General features: G+C 36.4%; 1 protein-coding gene across 7 annotated transcripts in view; it reads right to left on the bottom strand.

Moving 5' to 3' along the window:
* The window catches only part of RALGAPA1 (Ral GTPase activating protein catalytic subunit alpha 1), a 256,935-nt gene that overhangs the window by 86,801 nt on the left and 148,934 nt on the right, over window positions 1-21,200 (bottom strand). For all 7 annotated transcript variants that reach the window (XM_024551309.4, XM_071221931.1, XM_024551306.2 and 4 more), the window contains 3 exons: window positions 20,658-20,841; window positions 10,041-10,905; window positions 7,054-7,125 (listed from right to left, as the gene is read on the bottom strand). In XM_024551309.4, coding sequence (XP_024407077.2) covers window positions 7,054-7,125; window positions 10,041-10,905; window positions 20,658-20,841 — 1,121 coding nt within the window. The remainder of the gene's footprint in view (window positions 1-7,053; window positions 7,126-10,040; window positions 10,906-20,657; window positions 20,842-21,200) is intronic.

Below are 21,200 nucleotides of genomic sequence, written 5' to 3'. Positions count from 1 at the left end.
AATTTACAACCACAAATATTCTATAAAAACATGCGCAGTACTGGCAAAATGTTATGAGCACACTATGGAAAAATTCGAAGTGAAATCTGCTAAGTTATAAGCACTTCTGAATCCCTGTATATTATGTATGCTGCTATAGAAATACTAATACAAATCATTTTGAGATTTGAAATGTAAAAATAGTGGTTCAATTGTGAGGAACGGGAATCAGTTCATTTGGTCAAAGAAAATAAAGGATCCACAAATGATCTAGGTAGATAAGAGTATAAACAAAGTAACTTTTCATTTATATCCTTGCTAGTCCTCCAGACAAGCAGATTTATTTCCAGGTTTCTTGGCTTAGCTCAAAAGTTGCCTTAATATTACATGATTAGAATGGATTTTTATTTGAACCCATTGTATTGGGGAAAGAATGAGAACTGTTATTTTCTTTAAAAAAAAAAGCAAACAAAAAATTTCATGGGTTCGTTTGAGACAGAGTATCAAAAATTTATGCTATCTCAAGGAAGAAGTCCTCCATATATTCAAGGTATACATGAGAATGACAGCAGTTTAGCAGAAGCGCCGAAGTAGAAACTTAGAAGATAATGTAAAGGAACCATGAATAGGCGAGGCTGGTGGATATGGCCTGAGTTCTAGATCAGCAATTTTCACATGGTGCGGTGTAACAATTTTCAAAACATGCAATATCTGACTACTTAATGAGGGGCACAGACCTCTTTTCCCTGAGACAGTCAATTAAAAAATGACAACAGCCAACACAACACAGATGTCTGGTGTGAATGAATCAAAATTATTTATATCTATTTTTTTGTCAGACTGGCAAAAAATACATTTTTTGATGTGTGCAGCATTTTAGTAATTAGTTTATGTGCACCATGAGATGAAAAAGGTTGAAAATTGCTGTTCTAGACTAAAGAGTCTGGTCAGGTACTGGGATGTCACTAAGGAATAAAATCAAAATTTTACTTCACAAAAATTATTCTGGTGCTGAGGACCGTCTAGATGGGGAAAAGCCTGGAGATGAGAGCCTACAGACTGCGTAGAGAGTTGTCATAACTTGTATAAAGAAGTAGTAAGACGTGAACAAAGGGTCAGTAATAGAGAGAGGTGGGAGATAATAAGAAAGAACTGATAGAATGATTATGAAAATCCAAGGCTAAGGGAAAGAAAATGGTGAAGTCTGGGAGACTGAAATGGCACCTCTGAACACAACTGGGAAAAAAAGCAGAAGGATCTGATTTGACAAAGAAACAGTGACCCGGAAATGTAGCAAGCAGGTAGGTAAAAATTTATAGTAGTAGCTACGAAATCATGACTGAGAATTGAGAGAGAGGAATACATGGACAGAAAGGAATGGGGGTGAGAAGACAGGAGAGACATCACGATGAGAAGGATGACTATGTTCTGGGGTAGGAGGCCGAAGAGGAGCCAGTGAAGACGAACAGGAAATACTTACAGAATGAGGAGTTGAACCAGATACTTTCAGTGTCCCAGAAGCCAGGAAGAAGAACATTTTTTAAAAAGAGTAGACAACTATTAAATTTTTAAGGGATTATAATACTCAGGGTTTCTTTAGGGCAGTGAAACTATTCCATATTATAGTACGATGGTGAATACATGTCATTATACATTTGTCAAAACTCATACAATATGTAAGACAAAGAGTGAACTGGAAACTATGAACTTCAGTTAGTAACAGTATGTTAATAATGGCTCATCAACTGTAGCAAATGTACCACACTTGACACAAGACATGAATTAAAGAGTAACTATATGTAGGGGGAAAGGGTATGCTGGAACTCTCTGTACTTTGCAATCAATTATTTTGTAAACCTAAAACTGCTGTGATTAAAAAATGCCTATTAAGTTAATTAAATTAATTAGATAAATCAAAGAGGCTGATGTAGACTGGGAATACTTTAGAGTTGATTGTAGGGACACTAACTTCAGAAGGATATTTACAATAGAGAGGTAGAGGTCTGAGAACACATGGTGAGCAAGACAGCAAAACAGGTATGATTCCTGGTCTTAAGGACTTGACTACGTAGTACTAGTAATAAATTATTATTGGGGAGAGTTTGGGTATAACAACGCACAGACTGCTTAGAGAATTATTACAACTGTTTTGGAAAGAAGCAATAGGAATATGTAAGAAGCAGCAGCAGCAGCGGCGGCGGCAGCAGTAGTAATAATAATAAGATAAATGCTATGGCATGACAAGGGTTTGTGAGAGCACATGGAGAGCCAAGCACAGCCTGCGGAAGGAGATAAAAACGTAGGAGCACTTTACGAAAAGGATTTTCATAAAAAAATGATGTCTAAGCTGAGACTAAAAGGATGGACAGGAACTATACTCAGAAAAAATTTAGACCCCCTAAAACCTAAAATAAGAAAAGAAATGTAACAAAAATTATGAATGTATGAATCTTTACTATTTATTTTGAAAGTCTCAATGAAATGGAATTCTGTAAAAAAACAAAAACTGAAATTAACATGAGACCTAAAATAAAATCTGAAAAGACTAATAATAATGAAACAAATTGAAGAAATTGGAAATTTTACTTATTTTTCCAAATTTTCTAAGAACAGAAACATTTACTCTATAAAATGGGCTATCACTTAATTCTAAGAATGTAATAATAGACAAAAATTAACTATAGAATATGCTAACAGATAGATCCTATTTCAAAATGAAATTATAGAGTTTAACACAACAGGAAGTCAAAAGACCTAGTAGAGTTTATCCCAAGAATATAAGAATTATTTAATATTAGTAACCTAGTGATACTGAAACACAAAGTATACATGTCAATTACTTAAGAAATCAAAATTATATAAAAATCTCAACTGATGCTAAAAAAGCTTCTAATAACATTTAATAACCTTTCATTAAAACTTCTAGAAAACAGGCTATTTCCTTAGCATGATAAAAAGTCCCTATTCCAAACCAGCAACCAAAGATATCCACTCTTACTATAACTATGTAACACTGTAGTGTAATTTCTGGCCACTGCAATTAAAGGATAGAGGCAAAAATATGCATAATTTTTAGAAAGGAGATTATCTGCAGAAAGTAATAACATGCACACCCAAACAAACCCTAAGAGGGATCCAAGAGAGCAGAGGATAGAAGCTACAATCACCCCCTCCCAGAAGAAAATCAAAATACAATTAAATTATACAACAATCAAACTGAATAACCAACTAAAGACTATGTGAACAGAAGTCTTAAAACTAAGGATATACAGAAGCAGCCTATCAAGACTTGTAGAAGGGTGTAGATGCAAAAAGGGCTGGCCCTGCACCTACTTGTGGCAGTTCAGAATCTGGAGAGAGATCTCAGCTAAAAGTTCCCCATTAAGGTGCAAGGGGAATCAATCCCATGCTAAGCTCCCCAGCCCAAGGATCCAGAGCCAAGAAGAGAAGCCCACATAACCTGTGGCTGTGAATATCAGCAGTGAATCCGTCCACCAAGGTGATACAAGACAAAGCTAGAAACCCAGGCACCTTCTTGAAGAGCGAGGATACACAATCTTGATCCAAGACACTGCGCCCTGGCCTCTGGTGCAGGGATGGCAACAAGGAAAGATCTGGTTGTGTGTCTTTGGGGAGAGGGCCTGAGGCACGACCACCAATATTCCCGTGCTGAGTCCTTCTCCCACACTGTCCGCAGATGCTATCTTTCCTGGGTTGAGCTCTGACCTAAATATATAGCATAAGTCTGGGAGATGCATTAGAGGAAGTAGAAAATCTGAGTAATCGAAGCAGTGATTAAATAACTTCCAACAAACAAAATTCCTGGACCAGATGGCTCCACAAGAGAATTTTACTAAACATTCAAGGAAGAACTAACACTTCTCAAACTATTCCAAAAAGGTCAAGAGGAGGGAAGACTCCCAAGCTCATTTTATGAGGCCAGCATTATCCTGACTCCAAAACCAGATACAAGAACTATAAAGAAAGGAAATTATAGGTTATTATTCCTGATAAACATATATCCAAAAAATCCTCAAAAATATTAGCAAACTGAGTTCAAAACTACATTAAAAAGATCAAATGGAGTTTACTCCTTGGATGCAAGGTTGGCATAATATACACAATCGTCAGTAAATCAACAAACACCACATGTTGGAGAGGATGTGAAGAAAAGGGAACTCTCATGTGCTGTGGACGGGGCTGCACACTGGTGTAGCCACTATGGAAATCAGTATGGAGGTTCCTTGAAGAATACAAAATGGAACTTAAACCCAGTGATTCCACTTTTGGGTATACGTCTGAAGAAACCCAAAACACTGATTCAAAGGAACATATGCAACCCAGTGTTCATTGCGGCAAGACTTGTAATAGCCAAGATATAAATGCAACCCAAGTGCCCATCAACAGACCACTGGATAAAGAAGATGTGGTACCTATACTCAGTGAGATATTGCTTGGCCATAAAAAACCCTTAACATTTGCAATAGCATAGATGGACCTCGAGAGTACTATGCTAAGTGAAATAAGTCAGGCAAGACAAATACTATGCAATTTTACATATATGGCCAGGTTGAAGTTATACAGGTATTCTTACACAATGTTGGTAACATTAGATATTAGTATTTAATAGAAAACAATTTTGCAACATATATGGCCTGAAATAAGTTCTTATGCTTTGGTCTAGGAGTTCTAGTTCTAGAAATCCATCCTAGGTCATGGAATTTAAAAAAATTTAAGTGGCATCATAAATGAATATTTTTGAAGAATATCAAAAGTGACTGCGGAAATGTTCACAATATAACATAAATTTTTAAAAGGATAACTATATATTATTATGACTCCAGTTTTGTAAAATCATAAACATGTCTATCAAAAAAGAAATACTGAAGATACATAAAAATTATTAACAATAGTTTTATAAATATGTGGTTTATTTTTGTTTTATATTTTCTATTACATAGCCAAACAAATTAAACATTATTTTAACAAGATCATTCTGAGGAAAGTTAAAATAAAAACAACCAGTTAGGAATTACCAGAAATGAGTCAAGATTATATTATTCCATAAATGGTGGTAAAAGGCACGGAAGGGATAAACTATAGTTGAAAGCATAGTCTGAGGAATGTTTTGTTTAGTTTAAAGGCAGACTACAAACATGCATACAAGAGGAGTGAGTAGAAATTCAAGATTAAAAAGGATAACTTTTTGAAGATCCTACAGCAGGCAAAGAAGGTGGGATGCAGAAGTTTAGAGAGGAAAAATGGCTTTTCTGAGAGTGAGGGTAAGCAAGAGAAGATGGCTCACCATAGAAATTTTGAGAGACATAGATGTTAAAAGGCAGAGTTATTGTGTGAAAGGCCTGAGTAATCACATTCACTTTGCACTCCTGTAAAATAGTGATGGCATGGTGGGTGGCTTAGATCAAGTGAGCTTCCCAATTGTCAGAAATCACTGGATTTAATTAATTAGACTAATGTGTGTTAAAATGTGAATGTGTGGAGGAAGAACATAGGTTAAGAACTACTGTTCTAGCAGATTGTCTTTCATACAGGAGATCAAACATTTCAATTGAGTTCTTAGTGAGGTCAGAATACAGACGACCTTTTGACTATAATGAAGGGTTTCGGAACGAAGAAGTGGTGTATAACAATTACTGTCAGAAACTAAGTAAGAAGTAAACATGGGTAAGAAATCTGCCAAACAGTTGAGAAGACTGGTGAAGTAAAGGAGCATGAATATACAGTAGTACTTTATATCACAGCGGGCTGATAATTTTATCTATAAGGTACTGCTGCCTAGGAGTAGAGAAGTAGATGTTAAAAATGATTCTGATTAGAGCCCTGACCTGTGTGGCCTAGATTAGCTGGGATTCTCCTGCAAAGCAAAAGGTCCACGGTTAGATTCCTGGTCAGGCACATGCCTGGGCTGTGGGTTTGTCCTCGGTTGGGATGCATGTGAGAGGCAACCAATTGATGTTTTTCTTTCACATCTATGTTTCTCTCCCTCCCTTCCGTCTATACATACATACATACAGCCATACATACATACATAAATAAATCCTTACAAAATGATTCTGATTAGAGAATTGATTACTGCCGTGTATGTGCATGTAAACTTAAATGTAGAATAGTTTTTAGGGTGCTCGATATGGCATTTTTACAATAGTTGACAACGTGTGAGTTTCCTGGATAGGAAGGCAGGTGAAATCAGAGGTAGGTGGGCAGATTTACTGTGGGAATGGGAAGAGTAAAAAACTGGAGATATGAAAGTATAAAACACCAGTTGAGTTAAGACATAAGACAGTGATAAATGTGGATGTTAAGGAGGTTGTAAATTTCAGATCTCAGAAATAAACACATTCTTAATAATAATGACATCCAAAGTGTTGCCAAAAAGCACCTATCCAAAAATTCCATTTTTTGAGACCGGAAAGGAAAGTAGGCATATACAAAAGTAACCAATATAAAAATTAGCCTTATGGGAATTTAAGTTAAGTAATATTCTGTAGTTTCTAGTACTGGTTTCCCAGGAAATCTCATCCAGGCATATCAAAAAACTAGAGATCATTAAAATAATGATATAATAGGGTTTTACACATCAAAATCCACATTTAAATGGATACATAATTCAAGGGCTTAAAGAGAAATCAGATTTATAGCAATACAAAAACTATATCTACCTTATTTTATAGGTACTAGCTTGTATTCACCAATCATTTCACTTGAGGCCTCTTAGACTAATCACAAAAAGTATATTTGGAATTTCTAAGTGTGGGAACCCCCCAAAAAACAAAACAAAACAAAACAAACACCAAAAAAGATTGCAGTCTGATTTCTGCAATTCAAAAAATGATTCTAAAATGCATAAAAAAGGTATAACCAATTCAAAGATACCAAGCATTTTAATGTAGCCCTATATTTTTCTTTAAAAGTTTATTATTTTTAAGGTATAAATAAATAAAATACAGGTTCTGTTCAGTAAGTTGTAACTCAACAATATAGTATTATTCACACATAAATGGAGAAATAGCTGACAGTTGCTAGTTAAAAATTTGAGGTTTTCCAACAACTTACCACTGTCTTGAATCCAAGTTCCTAAGTTCTCTAAGTAGTTTTTCATTTTTCTTCAGGAGATGAAAGCTCCTCCTAAACAGAAAAATTTATAAATATTTTTATCACTTTGGCAGTGAATGACAGTCCCAGAAATACTTTCCACTATACTCAGGCAACTCTTAACACTTTTCTTGCCTTACACTTCTCACACAAAGGAGAACAGACCTTAAACAATGTAAACAATATATGTCATTATTTCTTTCCAGACCCTCAAGCATTTCTGCCAGTGGATCATTATCTATTGACCATTTCATTTTTCTTTGCAGATGCTGCGAGCCTCCCAAACTCATTTCCAGAAAAAATGAATAAAAATACTTATAGATTCCTTCTCAATAGTTTTATAAAGTGAGAAAGTTTTTCCTCATGAGAAATAAAATATTCTCAACATCTAAATCATTACCAAGTAAGCATGTATAATCTGGATGGAGTCTGCTTTCTTCCTTGTTTTATACTGTATTTTCTACACTATGAAGCCCTGTATATATACATTTACCAACTATGTTCTATAGGTACAAAAATACAGTAGTTCCCCCCCTTACCCATGGTTTCAGTTACCCATGGTCAACTGAGTTCCAAAAACATTAAATGGAAAATTCTAGAAATAAACAATTCAGAAATTTTGTGCATGGTTTTGAGCAGCATGAGAAAATCTCACTCTGCTGCTCCACCCTGCCTGGGACATGAATCATCACCCTGTCCGGCATATCCATACTGTCTACGCTACCCACCCGCGGTCACTTAGTAGCCATCTCCTTTAACAGAGAGAAAACACACTGATATAACTTTGTTTACAGCATATTGTTACAATTTTACTACTTTACTATTAGTTATTATTATACTTAATTTATAAATTAAACTTCATCAGAGGTATGTATGTATATGAAAAAATATTCCAAATAGATGTAGTACTATCCTGTTTCAGGCATCCACTGGGGGTTTGTATATGCAAATTGTAATCATGAACCGATGCTTACTGACAATACAGCCTCTCACTTTTTTCTCTAGACAATATACAGCAAAAGAGAAAATGCATTTATAGGAGTGGCAATGACCTGTATTTGGATATACCATTAGGCAAATGGTGTTCCTAATATAATGTGGCTTTCTCCTAAGGCAGAGGCTATTCCCTTCTAATAAATGGAAGAGTTTAAATCAAGTAAAACACGAAGCAAGCAAGTAGAATTCCATTTCAGTGCTTTATATGCATTTGAATTACTTTAAGATTTATACGTCCAGTGCACAGGTGGCAAACACAAGGCCCATGGGCCGAATCTCGCCCTCCACCTTGTTTCTACCTGGGTGGTGCCAAGCTCTCGCTTAACTGTTAAGGAGTAGTTACATTTATACAGTCCTAAAATTACATTCGGCCCTTTGAAAATTACATTTGGCAACTGTGAGGCTGATGTAGCCGCTGGTGAAAATGAGTTTGACACCCCTGAAGTGATATCTGAGCTTCCCTCCTACCAAAAATTGAATAGAAACAATACATTAAACAATGCTTTTCTATTTCCCTACAGCTTTGTTTTACAGAAATTTTAAAAATAAATGTATGTTAATAATGCTTTATGCTAGTGTACAATTTTAGTTATTTATGTACATTACCTAATTTAATCTTCACTATTATGTGAGGTCAAAGTTATTTCCTCGAAGGTTAAATGACTCTAACCTGGGTCCTCCAATTTAAGTATAATGCCTTTTCATTTAACTCCTACCTAACTTACTTGAAGACTTGGTGTGTTCATTCCAAGTTTTTAATGAGGTTTTCCAACATGCATATGAAGAAAACATTTTTTAAAAATGATATCCAGATTCTTTTCTGGATTTCATGCTAAATCTTGAGTTAATTCCTCTGATCATATTGATATTTGTCTTAAAAAACTGTGATGCTTATGTGACATAGTAAGAAATATATTTGGGCTCTACCTGTAGTCCCTGACACAGAGCTCCTAAAACTCTGGTCAATTCCTAAGTGATGGAGGTGATAGGAACATCTTCACAGTTCCTAGGTCCTTTAGGATTTCCTGAGTACTTGGGGCATCTTTTGTTCCAGTGAGGTGACTCATGGTGGGCTCCTGAATAACTTGAGGATGAGGCTTTGCCACCACAAAGAGCAACCATGATTAATTAGAAGGGTGAAACTTTCAGCTCTACCTCTGGGCAAGGGGGAAGGGCTGGAGGTTGAGTTACTATCAATTATGCCTGTATGAATGCGACCTCCATAAAAATCTGAAACTATGACATTCGGAGAGCTTCTGGGTAAGTGAACACATTCAGTGTAAGTATAGCACACTCCAACTCCACAGGGACAGAAGCTCCTACACTCAAGACCCTTCCAGACCTCACCCTATATACCCTTCATCTGGCTGTTTATCCGTATCCTTTAACTGTCCTTTATAATAAACAGGTAAATATAAGTAAATGTTCTATGAGCCAATAGAGTGAATTATTAAACCCAAGGAGGGGGTGGTGGGAACCCCTGACTTATAGCTGGTTAGTCGGAAGTATGGGTGGCCCAGAGTGAGGAGCAGCCCCGCAGGTCTGAGCGCTGACCTATCCGTGCTGCAAACTCCAGGTAGCGCTGGAACTGCCTGGCGGGAAAACCCCACACATGTGGTGCCGGAAGTGTTGTGAGTAAGATAAAATCCCTCCTATTAGCTTATGTGAAGTTTGGAAAAATAAAATTTTTTCAATTATATGAGCTATATTTTCTCATTCAGAGAGTTTTACTAGTCTTATGAAAATGTTAATGTTTAATTTATTGAGTTTAGATTATCTTCTTATTCCTCGAATCCTGATATAATGTGGTGGTCTCAAAAAACAATGTGCCCACTGGTCAAAGAACCAATTGGTAGACAAAATTTAGTGAGGAAAAGAACAGAGACAAATGCTTGATGGAAAGGTAAATAAGACTAATGGGAAAAAAGACCCCATTTCTACTTTGTTCTTACCTTTTGTCCCAGGAATTCATTCCTAATATACTAAGAAGCAATCTGCAATAATAAAATGCTGACTGAGGCTTTTGAGGTGCTGGTTCATCTTGCTCCATAGCTTTCATGTTTAAGTCATTAAAGTGTTTCTCAACAAATTCTTTCTCCTCTGTATGTTGCTTAAGGATAGCATTGATGACATCATTTTCCTGCTTTTCAGAAATGCACACAGGTTGTGGAGCAGGAATATTAAGTGAGATTCCAGTTCTCTGTAAGCATTCAGGACTTGTTACACCTAAATACTGCAAAAGCTCATCAAGAACATCTTCTTCATCTCTGATTGTATCCCAAGTTGGTACAGTTTCTCTAAATCTTCTCTTAAACTGGCAGGAAATCCCATCTTTTACTATTATATCTTCTAAGCATTCGTTAGATGAAGGAGGCTCTTCCGGCTTTTCTTGGTGAGACAACGAAAGAATGAGAGAAGTAGGTTCTGACAAGCCACTCACAGGAGGTGGTCCGTACAGGATGGCAGAGTCCCATGAGTACTTTCCAGAGAGATCACGTACTATGATTCTGACATTTGAATTGGCTGATGCAAGACCAGCGGATAAACCCCCTCCAGGGATACTCTCCTCTGCTCTGATCTGGATACAGGACACTAAGGTCGTGTTGTTCAGCACAAAGAACTGGATATTCGGACTCTCGAAGAGCTCGGGAGACAGCTCTGCACTCTCACTGTAATGGTTGTCGTGACTCTCACACACCTGACTTGTTAGCATAGCAGGACCACCACTCATTGGGTAATGGCCCAAGTGATTTACCAGATGAGTGATAACAGTGCGGGCAGCTATTGAAATTAATCCTTGCTGCATCTGAGTTTTCACTAGAAATAAAAAAATAAGTGAGTGGGAATACTGTTGCTTCCTAGAATGTCATAAAACAAAGAAACATCAGACAACAAATAGTGACTTTATCACATTATCAAAATCACATTCAAATATTTCAGTAATTATTAATATTTCCGATTTAGGCTGTACAGGAATGATAGCAAAAAAAGAAGACTATTCTTTAATGATTTTTCCTGTCAATTTTATAAGGAAGTCCTTTTCGAAATTTTTGCTTCTGGATTCTTAAACTTAAGCCTTTAAATCTACATCATACCCTAAAAGGATGATCAAAAGCATTAGAAATCACTAAGTGCATAGATTAGAAAGCCAATGAAATCCAACTGATAAGTTTATCTCATGAGCAGATTCAGAAACAGTTTGCAGCAGGTCTTAAATGTCACTTAATTATGGCTTTTATCGATGAGGTAAAAGTTTTAGAGAAAAGTACGATCTTTTGCTAAACTTCAGGAGTCAGGATCAATTTAAACAGTGAGTCAGTGTAGCCAGTATATGACAAGTAAGCTTATTTTAAAGAAAAAAAATTTTATGAGCCTGCATATGTATTTCTTCCCTAAGGTATTCTTCAGGGGTGTTGTGTTCTAATTTGAGCAGTTAGTTGCATGTAGGAAGCACTTTTCCCCCCTTCCTTAAGCATATTAGGGAAAGCAAATAGATGAGCAAATCCATATAAGTAACTTAAAAAAAACAGGAAACAGTAAAGAGAAAAAACTCAAAAATCATAGCAATATGAGGCCTGACAAGCAAGGTGCCTCATGTCAGGACCTAACGGAGAAGAACAAGGGAGGGGATGGGAGGAGGAAGAGAGCATAGAAAGAGGGTGGAAGGAGGCAGGACGAAATGGAGACAGTAACCTGTCAAAGCCCACTAGCCCGAGAGTGCCGGCGTCGTGCTAAGGAGGGCTGATGTGAAACCAGTTCTGGAAGAAGTGGTGTCAAGAAGTGGGGACCATTCAGTGATGTTTATCTCGCTACTTTTCATCTAGGAGATGGAAGAAGAGTTGCCACTGGTAAAGCAGTAGTAATCATTCATGTAGGAAGAGGATTTTAGTGGTGTGTGCACACACATGCGGGTGTATTTATGGTGTTTTGTCTTGGCTGTAGGCATGCTTACAGAATGATTGTGACTCTGTATTGTTCTACCACAGTTAGAGTGTGACCTGAGTATTATTTATATTTTGTAAGTTAATCATTTGGGAATACTGTGGCCTAGCTGCCAGAAATAAATATAGGATGATCGAAGTATTACCTATATTCAATAAATTCCTTAATTTTAAATTGTACTCTGTGGAGAATTTTGATAAGTGTATAGAACTGTGTTAAACACCAACATAATCAATATAAAGTAAAATTCCTACATCAACAAAGGATAAATTTTACTTTATGTAAATTGTATGTCAAGAAATCCTGTTTTAAAAGTTTATAAAGGAAACCAGCTTGTGCATTGCTGGTATATATTTAAAAAGAGAGAAGAACAGTGTTACATTTTCAAAGCTATAGCCATCAAGACTCAGAACCAACACCACTAGATACAGGTGGTGAGTTAGCAACAAAGCAGCTGCTATGCCGTTAATACTAATAACATCCCATTATTCCAAGTCTATAAAAGAACAAGTTTCTTTAGGCTTTGGTTGATTTTGAAATGTTCCTGAGTATCAAAATTTCAATCTTTTCCCATTATCAATCAAGTTTTATGTCTACATATTCAATATATATACATATGAACATTTTGCAGTTTACTTAAAAACTCATTTACATCGAGCTGTTCTAGCCATTATATTTATGGCTAGTTCTGAAAATCAGTTATTCAACACTACATAACAACAGTAAATAACTAACCTTAATTTAGTTCTACATTTTCATGACTATAAGCAAAGTAAAAAGATATGTCACTACCTGAGAGAAAGAGAGGGTGGGACGGCTTTTTCTTCCTAATTATAACTTAGAATATAATAAAAGTTAACACTGTAAGGGGCCTTAGCAGATAATCTAGTCAGTACTTAACATTTTGCACATGAAGACAAATAGGTTCACAGAAGTTAAGGGATTTGCTTGTTCCATCAGTACCAGTCTTTTACTTCCCAGCTCAGTGTTATTTTCATCTTTACCACAAATCTGATTTCCATATTTTCCCCTTTTGTTCAACTACTCTTTTCTTTTGGCAAATTACTGCGACACATGAAAACAATGAATTAAATTTTTTTTTCCTGGACTTCTGGCCAAGATGGAGGCATAAGTACATACACTTTGCCTCCTTGCACAACCGAAAGACAACAGCAAATTTAAAAACAAAAACAACCACAACTGCCAGAAAATTGAATGGTATGGACGTCTGACAACCAAGGAGTTAAAGAAGAAACTTTCATCCAGACCGGTAGGAGTGGTGGAGATGGGCAGCCAGGCAGAGAGGACAGGCTGTGATGCAGCTGAGGGAGGACTGGGTAGGAAAGGCCAAGGCTGGTGGTCCCCCATTTGGGTGCAGATAAACTGGGAGGAACAACCCAGGAGCGACACAGACCACACAACCCAGGGTTCCAGTGCAGGGAAATAAAGCCTCAAGACCTCTGGCTGTAAAATTCGATGAGGGCTGTGGCAGTGGGGAGATTCTTAGCCTCACTGGAGAGACCCACAGGGTCCTGAAATGAACATAAACCCACCCACCTGGGAATCAGCACCAGAAGGGCCCAATTTGCTTCTGGGTAGCAGGAAAAGTAACTGAAAGCCTGCCGAGAGCTGAGCAAGTGGCATTGTTCCCTCTTGGACCTCTTTCCCAAATACAGAGCCACAATGCAGCCAAATGGGTTGCTGTGCCCTGGCAAATACCTGCGGCTCCACCCCTTACAACGTAACAGGTGTGCCAAGACAGAGACATGGCCCAAATGAAAGAACGTATCAAAGATACAACAATAGAACTAAGTGATGAAGAGATAGCCAACCTCTCAGATGCACAGTTCAAAACACTAGTAAACAGGATGCTGACAGAAATGGTTGAATATAGTCACAAAATGGAGAAAAAAGTGAAGGCTATGCAAATTAAAATAAAGAAAAATATACAGGGAAACAGTGAAGAGAAGGAAACGGGGATTCAAATCAATGATGTGGAGCAGAAGGAGGGAATAAACATTCAACCAGAACTGAATGAAGAAACAAGAATTCAAAAAAATGAGGAGAAGCTTAGGAACCTTCAGGACAACTTTAAACGTTTCAACATCAAATCATAGGGGTGCGAGAAAGAAAAGAGGGTGAGCAAGAAATTGAAAACTTATTTGAAAAAATAAGAAGGGGGACTTCCTCAATCTGGCAAAGGGAATAGACTTCCTGGAAATCCAGGAAGCTCAGAGAGTCCCAAGGAAGCTAGACCCAAGGAGGAACACACCAAGGCACATCATAATTACATTACCCAAGGTTAAAGATAAGGAGAGGATCTTAGAAGCAGCAAGAGAAAAGGACACAGTTACCTACAAAGGGGTTCCCATAAGACTGTCAGCTGATTTCTCAAAAGAAACCTTACAAGCAAGAAGGGACCGGAAAGAAGTATTCCAAGTCATGAAAGGCAAGGACCTACATCCAAGATTGCTCTATCCAGCAAAGCTATCATTTAGAATGGAAGGGCAGATAAAGTGCTTCCCAGGTAAGGTCAAGTTAAAGTATTTCATCATCACTCAGCCCTTATTATATGAAATGTTAAAGGGACTTATCTAAGAAAAAGAAGATCAAAATTATGAACAGTAAAATGACAATAGACTCACAACTATCAACAACTGAACCTAAAAGGAAGAAAAGCAAAAACAAACTAAGCCAACAACTAGAACAGGAACAGAATCATAGAAATGGAGATCACATGGAGGGCTATCAGCGGGGAGGGATGGGGGGAGAAACGGGGAAAAGGTACAGGGAATAAGAAGCATAATGAGTAGGCACAAAATAGACATAGGGAGGCTAAGAATAGTATAGGAAATAGGGAAGCCAAAGAACTTATATGTACAACCCATGGACATGAACTAAGGGGGGGAGGAATGTTGTTGGGAGGGGAATGCAGGGTGGAGGTGATTAAACAGGAGAAGAAAATGGGACAAGTATAATAGCATAATCAATAAAATATACTTAAAAAATAAAATAAATTATTTTTCTGTGTGTAGTAATGTCAAAAATGTATTACTTGGCATGAATTACTAAATAAATGGCCATAATAAATTGAAAATGCTCATTTAAATAAGATTATATCTTGTCTTAAGTGGTAATAAATTATTATAAAGATTTAAAAATTTTTTGATGTAGGAAAATACTTTTGTTATGTTCTTTTCCCTTTTCTTCTTTTTGAGTGATATGCTTTAAAAGGTGACTCATTTTATTTAAGCAGTGAATCTATTTTGCACAACATTTCTGAAGAAGCAAAGGAGTGTAATTTAATAGAAATAGATCACAGAAAAGAAAAGAATTCCTGACTTTGTCTCTGGTTTGCTTTGTGATCATGGAAAAAAAAAATCACACAAAACTCCTTAAGACCCATTTTTCTTTAGAAATGACACAGACTTTTTGTAAAGATAAATTGAAAACTCATATAAATTAGATATAACAGAAACAATATAAATCATTCAATTTTTGAGAGCATTATAAATAACACAGATTTTATGAGTTCCCTTTTTGAATTTGCTTATAATAAACTGTAGGAATGAGCCAGCTCTTGCCCTAAAACGTAAACCCCTAAGTCAAGGTACCAGTCCATTCTACAGATGCTCCTCCCAAAGAAATAGTGGGAATGCAACTTAAGTGAACTTGTTCACAAAGCTGTCATAATTATTAATATTGAGAACACTTAAAAAATAAATGAAAACTTTTAGTTATAGGTAAAAGTATTTTTTCCTCAGTTTTGTCTCTAAATTTAGGATATATAAAATATAACATGATAAGAATCTCTCAACTTTTAATTGGGAGGTTAGATTTATTTAGATTTATTTTTGAGTTATAAACTGTAGGACATATTTATCTCCTTTCTACATATCTACTTAGACATAAAAAAATGAAATGCTCTAATTTAAAAATTCATAATGAAATTCTAAAATAACTAGCCTTGTGAGAATATGCAAAATGAAGATATCGAAGCGTCTAAGGCTTTGTGTAACTAGCATTCATTTAAAAAAGCCTATTCAGGGTTGTCTTTTCAGATTGTCAGATTAAACAAACCCTACAGCATTTGCAGCAAACCCATAATTATAGATTATTATGGCATACAAAAGCAACAAGACATAAAAAGCTGCTGTAATTCACAGCACTGTAATAGAACATGCAGAGGAAGTTAATTTTGGCAAATGCTTTAAATATTAGCTTTGCATAATATATATAGGAGAAACTATAATTAGGACAGAATGAATTCTTTGGAGCCTCCTTTCACTCTGACCCTGCAAATGATGACTTTTTGCTAATAAGACTACTGCCATTTGACAAAAAGCCAACTTCACTACCTTGCTTTATTCTTCAGTAAATTTAATAATTACAGCTACTCTTGCCAATAGTTCTCAAATCAGACTTGTTCAATCCAATACTGAGCTTATTAGGGACACTCTATGTTTAGAAATCTTTGGCCAAAAAAGTACTTGAAGATGATGAAGCATGCCTTAGACAAGAGCACAATGATTAGTCATTTTCACCACATTAAAGAAACCCCACAGCATGTAGTCACTACAGACCACAGAATCACCTGCTGCTAGTTCACAGCTGTTCCTGAAAGGTTCTGCATTTATTTGGTCCTTAATACCTTTAATTAAGAAAGTCCAAAGGGAATAACTGAATACATTTATAGAATAGTACTCCACAGAGTATTCGATATCAGTATAAAGCTCATCTACTTAAATCTTTACCTTTGTGTCCTTTAAAGTGATTGTTAATAGTACAGTAAATTTGGTATGAAATACCTTAATACTTCCCTTAACATAAGTAAACAACTTATTTCACTGTTTAAGAAATACACTATACTGCCCAAAGTCGAACTTTTATCATTTTACATCTCTGAAAATGCAAAAAGTATGCCCATCCATAGATGAGTGGATAAAAAATCCATTCGTATACACACGTGTCCAGACACACACACACACACAGAGGAAAATTACTTGGCTATAAAAAAGAATGGAGAATGACATCTTACCATTTCTGACATCATGGATGAACTAGAAAGTATCATACTAAGTGAAATAATTTAGACAAACACAAATATCATGATTTCACTTACATGTGGAATCTAAAGATTAAAATAAACAGATAAAATATAAAAAGACTTGTAGATACAGAAAACAAACTTATGGTTGCCAGAGTGGAGGGAGTTGGGGGGCTGGGTGAAAAAGGTGAAGGGACTAAGAAGTCCAAATTGGTAGTCAGAGCCATAGGGATATAAAGTACAGCACAGGGAATGCAGTCAATAATATTGTAATAACTAAGTACGGTGCCAGGTGGGTACCTGAAATATTGGGGGCCACTTTGTACATTATGATTGTCTATCTACTATGCTGTACATCTGAAACCAACAGAAAATAATATTGAATGTCAGTTGAAATTGAAAAATAAAAAAATTTTAAAAGCAGAAAGCAATTGTTTTTATATATCTTTGTTTTTACATAAATACTATACACAAATCTAAAGAAATAATAAATTGTGATACCAATTATTGTCTAAATTATTTTGCTGTAATATACTGTCCAGTATCTGAGATACTTCACTTGTATATCTGTATTCTAGATAAACCAGGAAAAATTTGTAGTCAACCCCAAACCCTACCCCTATTTCCTTGATGTGTAACTTCGTATCTCCACTTGCATTCTGTCATCAATCCAATATTATGATCATATCCTAGATGTTTTAATCATTTATAACTATTTTGCTTCTAAAATTAAAACTCTTCCTTAACAGCTTATACTCTGACCACAACCTCCTAGTCCAGTGATTTCCCAATTTCTTTTGTAGAGCTCTTGGAGATGGACAGAAGAGAAGTCAGTGGAATACCGGCCTCTATGCTGCTTCAGCTCTACTTTCAGTACGCATTACAAATTGGACTTCCTTGTGAAACTTATTTGAGGGGGTTTCACTCCACTGCCCCAACACACTCATCCTCTTAGTGGTCTTCAACCCTGGCTTCATATTAATCACCTGCAAAGCTTTTAAAAATCCCAGCAATCCCAGATCAACACATCAAAATCTCTACTGAAGGGACCAGAACATCAGTATTCTAATGGGCAGCCAAGGCTGAGAATCACTGTTCTGAGTTGTTATCAACCACATCTACTCTGACTCACTGGATCACTCCATTTTCTTCCAACTTAAGAGCCATTTCCTAGCATCAGGTCAGTCAAGCCTAGATTGGATTCAACCAAATACCAGTATTCTGAAAGCCATAGTTTGTATTTCTGCCATAGCTACCTTACTGAAGATTGATTGGTGCAAACAAAACTTTGTAGTTTTCATTTTCTTTTGGGCCCTCAGTAACTTCTCTCAGTCCCTTAATTTACCTTCTTCTTTTTTCTGGTCTCATAAGAAGGGCTAATATTAGCACCTACACTCTCCTGCTCACCTCTCAGGAACTCACTGTACTAATGATGATCCTCTTCCCACCTTCTTCCTCAGCTCATGATTAAACACTCTTCATCCTTAAAAACCCCTTAACCCCAATCACCCTTTAGCTTTCTTAGTGTTTTATTTCTTTTCTTTTTGAATAATCAGCTTCTTTAAAGAGTAGTTTCAACAAATGGCTCTACTTCCTTAACTCTTTCTTGCCTCTCAGCCCACAGCCATCAGCTTCTGCCTCCTACTTATTTTGCAGTACAATGTACACTTTTCTTTTGCCTAAATTTTTGAGGGAAAAACAAGGATGTGCATTATACACGGGTATAATGATTACATACCATGGGCGTAAGAATCCCGTGTATAACGCGCACAGAGCCATGGGTGCACATTGTGCACAGCAAAATATGGTACTTGGCAGTGTTTTTATACTCAATCTATCATTTAATACTGTAAGCCAATTAAAAAAAACATTTTATTTAATTTATTTTTAGAGAAAGCGGGAGGGAGGGAGAAAGAAAGGGAGAGAAACATCCGTGTGTGGTTGCCTCTGGAGCACCCCCTACATGACCTGGCCCACAACCCAGGCATGTGCCCTTGACTGGGAATAGAACTGCTTATTCTTTGGCTTGTAGGCCAGGGCTCAATCCACTAGGCCACACCAGCCAGGGCCTGTTAGCCAATATTTTAAGTATCTTTCTCCTCTCTTCATTTCTGAAAAATTACTACTCTCTTCTGTTTTTCCTTCCTTTCCAACATTTTCTCCACAAAACATGCACACACACACACACGTAAATACTTATTCCTAACAGAGACCCCTTTGTGAAGAACTAGGTATGTATATACAACAAACGTGTCCACTAGATATCTTCATGTAAATATCCAGTAGGCACCCCAAACTAAAACGTTTGTAGCATGGCCCTCCTCATTTCCTCTCCCAAGCCTCTGAACTTTCTCATATTCTTGGTCTACTTTGGGGAAAACTTAACTAATTGAAGCCTTTAACAACTCTTGCTTCGACTGTTGCAACAGCCTCATGATTAGCCTCCCTGCTCCTGGGTTAACCTTCCTAAAATTAATCTAACATACTAGAAGTCAGCAAACTCCTTTGTAAGGGGCCAGACAATAAATATTTTTGGCTTTACAGCCCACAACATCTCTGTTGCAACTACTCAACACTACTCTTTTTGCACAAAAGCAGCCATAATGATACGTAAGTGAACAGCATGGGGATGTCCTGATAAAACTTTATTTACAAAGCTCTGGCCAGGTAGCTCGGATGGTTAGATCACCATCCCGACACACCAGGGTTGCAGGTGGAATCCCCATCAAGGCATACACAAGAACCAACCAAAGAATGCATAAATAAGTGGAAAACCAAATCGATGTTTCTCTGTCTCTTTCCCCCTTCCTCTCTCTATAAAAATTAAGAAAAAAAACAAAAAACTTTACTTATTGAAACAAGTGGCAGGTGTGGGCTATAATTTACCAACTTCTATAAAATACTATTGTCAAAGTGCTCTTAATATGAATTTTATCATGTATACCACCTCCTTACAAAACTTCAATAAGCTGGGTTCCTCTGAATGACCTCTGTATCTTGAATGTACGTTTATTTTTATACTCATAAGGTTATTTGTTTACATCTTTCCCTTATATCAGACAATAAACTCTGAATGTAGAAGCAATATGGTTTTAAAAAAATGTTACTGAGTTCACTATATATAAAAAACCACGTAAAGGGTTTTATACATATTATCTTATTTAGTACTCAAAACGACTATATGAAGGAACAAATAATATTATCCCCACTTTACAAATAAGGGATACAGACAGAGTCACTCAGCTATTAAATGAGAGTCAAAATTCAATACCATGTCTGTCAGACTCCAAAGCTAAGTCTCACTCAATTATATAAATCCTATGACGTATAAGGTAAAATATCAAAAGGAATTTATCAGAATAACTTAGCTAGAAGTATAAAGGGAACGTCATCACATAGAGTCTTAGCAACTGTGTATGTTAAGTAATTAAGCTGAAAATGAAATTTGCAGTAATATACATCATGAAGTAAACAACTACAGAGTAAAATATATCCTTGCCCATTATTTCTACCCAAGCCCTCTAATCATGCCTTGAGAGAACCCAAACGATAACTCCGTCCTGACAAAAACTCACTTTACCTTCTGTCACTGGCTGGAGTTTAGAAGACCGTTCTGAATCAGGAGAGTGCAGAGGTTCAGGCTCTTTCAGACTTTCCAAATGCATGAAAGGATCGTAGTCCACAGACGCCAAATCCGAGAGGCTTATTGGAAAATACCTTGGATTGCTAAAACACTGAGCTCCGTAAACACATCCATGCAATACCTGGAAATACAGGGGGAAAACATACAAGTTCTCCTTTTTAGTAAAAATAAATAAATAAAAGCAAAAGGGAAAAAAAATCCACTGGTAATATGAGAGCTTGACAAAATTTTAAACAGTTTAACATTTAGGTCTTCAAACAAGGTAAAATTTAGTATCTCTTAATAAGAGTTAATAAAACTTAACTAATATTCTTATATTCAACAAAGATTTGACTCCTTTAAAAATGTGGCAATAAAATAACAGTGTATTATAGGAAGCACTTTTTAATTATCTTTAGGTACTGTAAGACAAATCTATGTTCTTATAAAATACCTAGCTCTAAATGAAAATACTAAGAAATGCTATTCCTTTAGGTTTTA

Source organism: Desmodus rotundus, chromosome 7 (assembly GCF_022682495.2).
Source record: "Desmodus rotundus isolate HL8 chromosome 7, HLdesRot8A.1, whole genome shotgun sequence".
Classification (NCBI taxonomy): Eukaryota; Metazoa; Chordata; class Mammalia; order Chiroptera; family Phyllostomidae; genus Desmodus; species Desmodus rotundus.
This window is presented reverse-complemented; position numbering and strand designations above follow the sequence as displayed.